Source organism: Littorina saxatilis, linkage group LG8 (genome assembly GCF_037325665.1).
Source record: "Littorina saxatilis isolate snail1 linkage group LG8, US_GU_Lsax_2.0, whole genome shotgun sequence".
NCBI classification, from domain to species: domain Eukaryota; kingdom Metazoa; phylum Mollusca; class Gastropoda; order Littorinimorpha; family Littorinidae; genus Littorina; species Littorina saxatilis.
Window position 1 is genome coordinate 14,898,086 of NC_090252.1, and position 5,000 is coordinate 14,903,085.

The following is a 5,000-nucleotide window of genomic DNA, read 5'->3' on the forward strand; positions in this document are numbered from 1 at the left end:
ATATACCCAAAATAGTAAAACAAAGAGGAATATTTGTACTTCACATTTTTGTTAGAGAGAAATTTACGTTGAACGTTCGTTTTTCACTACAAAAAACCCCCACCGCATGCAGGCCCTACATTCGGCCACTGTCAATGAACCTGGTCAGCAATAGACGTAAGTATCTGTCTGCAAAGAATACAGTCCTTCCCGTTCCACTGCTATTCATCAATTTTAGCTTGATTCAGTGTACAAGTCATAGTTTGTGTTTTTATGAAGACGCTTACGTTTGCGTGACAACAGTACCAGCTGAAAACGGGAGTAACAACGGGACCAGCTGAAAACAGGCGGAACACAGTCCCCGGTGTGAGTTTACGTAGAGGTTACATGCCGAGTCTCAGTGATTATCAAAAATAATGGTCGAAGTTAGCGGATCATGAAAAATGCGAGCTTCAGCGAGCTTTTTCATGACCGCGAACTGAGACCATTATTTTTTATAATCACTGAGACGAGGTATGTAACCTCTTTATTCCTCCTTTCTTCAGTTATTCAAAGAAAAGAGGAGTTTTTGTGCGAAAGTTTGATCGAATCCAAATCACTCAACCAGTCTACCTGCGCTGGCGATTGAATAATGCGCGGTTGTATAGTTCAGGGAAAATCAATCAATTCTGTTAACACTTCTTGTCAGTTTCCCTGTTTTGGACTAAAATCAAGTACACAGTTATGTTGTTATTCTGCTGTGCCGGTAAAGGCAGATAGTGTGTGTTCTGGTCATGTTTTGGTATCGCTTAGGAAATGTTCTTTCTTCGAATGGGACAAGCAGACGAACTTTTGCACCCGTGGTCCAACGTTAAAAACTGTATGAAGTTCCGTTTTCTGGGGCAAAATAGTGTATGAAACCGCTGTATGTTCTTTAAATTGATGCGATGTGTGCATTTGGTTGCGTGTGATCTGTTTATAAAATGAAATATTGTCGAAAACTAACCGTCGGATTGCAGTCTCTTGTCCAAGCAACTCAATTCAGAAAATTTGGAAGGGGAACTACTCTTGTCGTACGAGAGTTACTTGCCTTGGGAGTTTGCGTGCACTCATAAGAGATCTAAAGCGAGTTTCTCTGCACTGATCGTTAGATTTGGATTTAGAAAACAACCAAACTCATAGATTTTATATGGAGATTAATGTGTTCAAGCCTGTAGTTGCCAGTTTAAATGCAGTATGTTTGTATTGTTTGGTCTAGAGATGTATATTTCGTACATTGGAGCGTTCGGAACTTTTCAATCGCTAAAGTAGTTCCCTAAAAGTCTAACTCATCAACCTGTGAGCTATCGAGGATTCAGGCCCGTTGTTGGGTAAGTGATTTTGGTTGTTGGGTAAGTTACCGAAAAATAACTAGCCCTACACCTTTACAGAGAGAAAGAAGCAGAGGGGGGGAATAATGTACAGTTCGAAGCCTGCCATCATTGCCTTTGGAAAATCTGTTCAACGTAACACAGTTGATATCTGTTTGCCAAGACTAAAAGGTAGGGTCGTGCGAACCAAGACAACGCTGTTTCTTTCCTTATCAAACTAACGTCATCATTGTTCTGACTTGACAATCTCTGACGTCACATCAAGTATCGTCATTTTAGAGAGTGGTCACTCTGGCTGTAACTTTTGCAATCAAGTTTAGACGCGAATAGTGTGCAAGCTTACTTGCAAGACAAGTTCAAACTACAGATGACGTAGAAACGACAAGACGGCAATGGAGACAGAAACACTGATGATATTTGTTGTCCTTGTTCTTGTCACAGCGGGTGAGTTTGACTTTGATTGCATCTGACGCCATGTTTCTTTTTTTCCAAATTCTGTTTTCGATCGACTTTCGATAATGATCTGCAAGCTCAAGACACGTACACACATGTGCCCTTTTCAAACCTGCAATTCTCCACACCCAACTACCCCATTTGATAGGAATTCCAGAGCCAGAGCGGACTGACGGAGAGACGCACGAACAAGACAGAAAGTAAGATCAATGAACGACACATCATAAGCAGTCAAATATGATCCCGATTTGTCTTGCAACTATGCCTTAAAACACTGACAAACGCCATGACGTTGCTGACAGATACCAATGTAGTCAAAAAGCATGTCAAATGGCCGTACCATGTGTGTGCTAGACGCCCTACAGCAGGTGGTTCTGCAGGGGGTTGTCTGGTGTAAGTTTAATTTATGTCCATTGTGTAGGTATGTTACAAAAAAATTCAAAATCTTCATTTAACCTTTTGATCTATATCACTTGAAAGAGCAGAAAATCAGCATTCCAATGGTATATATAACTTTGAGATTGGATAAGTGTAACCCGAGTTATGAATTTTTAAAGTAATAAAATTCGTAATAGAGGCAAAGAGGATAAATTGAAACCATTTTTGACATTTCTCAGCTAAAATTAACTGTAACCCACACATTTGTTTATCAATATTGTTCAATTTGGTATCAAAAGAAAGGTTCAGAGCTCTATTAAACAACTATAAAAAAAATAAAAAATAATAATAATAATAATAATAATGGTGACAATCCGGGCGCAAAGCGGCGCATCCGTTAAAAGGTACTTCGCATCGCTTTATCGACTTGAAACTTTGGGAAACAGCAGGAAAATGGTCAAACTAACTGTTCAGAGGGGTCTCATAAGAGTTCAAAGGCTATAAATTGTTTTATAAAAGTACCTCTTGTGTGTCTTCTTCGCCCGATATTCTGGCCGGCGAGCTCGACAGTGTTGGACTCGCCATCTTTCTCAATCTTAAAGTCAAGAATGTGCTCTACGTCTTCGACAGGGTGCCCATGTGATGTAAATTTGGAAAAGAATAGAAAAGAGGACGCCAAAACTGAGCCAGTGTGACTGTGAGTGATCAGAAAATGGGGGGTCATTTTCAATGACGTCAAAAATTGAGCTGCGTGCGCACTTTGTAACATACCTAAATTGTGCTCTTAGAAATAACTATGAGGCGACCGTCTTAAAACTCAGCCTAGCTTAAATACGTCCCCATGCTGTATGTATGTGAGGGAGTGGGATGGGGGACATGGTTGGGTGGGGGAGGGGGGGGGGCATTTCTGGCGAAGTGACACGAAGGGTGGCTATTACCAGCGATGGACTATTTTTGCGCAGTGAGCGGCTTCTTTCCGACATACACAGTTGAACAGGGCAGGACCAAATGAGTTGTAAGGGGGGGGGGGTTTCTCCTTTTTTGGGGGGGCAAATCAGCGAAGTGGCAAAGCCACAAGCGCGCGCGAACTAGGGGGGTCCGGGGGTATGCTCCCCCGGAAAATTTTTGAAAAACGGTTAAAATCTGTGCAATCTGGTGCATTCTGGGCCTTGTTTTGAGGGTTAAGAGCAGCAGTGTGAGTTGGTGGGGGGGGGGGGGGTACCTTTTTCTCATCGGATTTCACATTGAATAACATTTGTTAGAGACACACACAAAATTTATTAAAAAAAAAACAAAAAAAAACCCACTCAAAGCAAGGTACATGCTTTTTCCAGGGGTGGGGTTCCGGAACCCCTGGAACCCCCCCCCCCTGGGTCCGGCCCTGTTGAACGAGTAACAATGCGTTTCTGTCTTATCATGGACAGTGGAACAAAGCGATTCACATGGCGAGCATGTCAAATATCCTTGTGTCGATCCCTACAACGGGGATTGTTACGTCGTCATCTTCTAGGAGCCTCACCTGCTCACATGGGTCAACAACGTGTGACATGCTAATCAACGCAGGAACCAGATTTAGCCTTATTCCATTTGTTTCGTCTCCGAGAGGGCGATAGTCGATCATATATAACCACGAGTTGGATTTCTTGCCATTTTTCAGGATTGTGGTCGCCTGAGGCGAGGCGTTGTCACGGACCAGTGACGTAATACATATGGCTTAAATCCAAGAAACACATTTGAGCAGAAACAGACTGATCTTTTAATACACTAATGTTTCTGACCGCCCCCCCCCCCCAAAAAAAAAAAAAAATAAATGCTGTTTTACACCTGGGCTATACCACTGAAACACACTAACCTTAAGTTGTTGTGCTGAGTGTACATAATGATATAACACTTAGAATTCGTGTAAAGCCTTACATGTGAACATATTCCTTTGGTTTTTGTTTTCTGCTTCTTTTTTATCTTTCGGTATCACCGTATGTGAACATCTGGGTATATATGTGATACTAGATAAATACCCGCTTCGCCGGAAGAAGTAGACCCGAATACCACACATACACACGCCGGGAACGAAGGAAGGGAGATAAACGCGCAAAACACTGGAGAAGATAAGGAAGAGTTACTGGGAATGGTAAAAAAAGGTAAAGGTATTCCCATAACCATCTGGTCGTAGGGGAGAGAGATGTTAGAGATCTCCACTTTTCTGGGGGCCAGCTTTTTATGAGGGCGGTGCCCATCTCCTCTCCCTCGCTGCCTTTGCCTTCCCCGGCCCTGAATAGGGTCAGGTACCCATTTCCAGCTGGGTGGACTGGAGAGCGCTCGGAAAAATCGGGTATTTGTATTTGTCCCCGAGTGGGGGACGAACCACGACCTCCAGCGTGAGAGGCAAGCGCTCTAACCACTGCGCCACTCCGCTCTCCAATCGGTTCAGCGCTGCGCGCTTAGAGCACGTGTTCAAAATGTCTATCGACCAGATTGTGTCCGGGGTCTACCTGAATGTGCCCACCAAATTTGAAGCAGATCCATCGAGAACTTTGGCTGTGCATTGCGAACACACATACACACACACACACACACGCGCACACACACACACACACACACACACACACACACACACACACACACACACACACACACACACACACACACACACACACACACACACACACACACACACACACACAAGCCGTATATATATATATAGATATAGATGAGTAGTCCGTCTTGGCGAGCGCTGGTGGAAAAAAACCACCTCGTTTGGCCCGGTAACTTAGTTGGCAGAGCACTACATTTTGTGATCCGAGGGTTGCGGGTTCGAATCCGGTCCGGGACGCACACGGGTCA

The 5,000-nt window shown here is 43.6% G+C and overlaps 2 protein-coding genes across 2 annotated transcripts in view; both read left to right on the plus strand.

The window, feature by feature from the left end:
* The window catches only part of LOC138974523 (pleckstrin homology-like domain family B member 1), a 504,261-nt gene that overhangs the window by 145,726 nt on the left and 353,535 nt on the right, over positions 1 to 5,000 (plus strand). The gene's annotated exons all lie outside the window — the stretch shown is intronic.
* The window catches only part of LOC138972871 (uncharacterized), a 19,233-nt gene continuing 15,237 nt past the window's right edge, over positions 1,005 to 5,000 (plus strand). Inside the window, exon 1 of the mRNA XM_070345541.1 lies at positions 1,005 to 1,772. Coding sequence (XP_070201642.1) covers positions 1,721 to 1,772 — 52 coding nt within the window. The 5' untranslated portion in view covers positions 1,005 to 1,720. The remainder of the gene's footprint in view (positions 1,773 to 5,000) is intronic.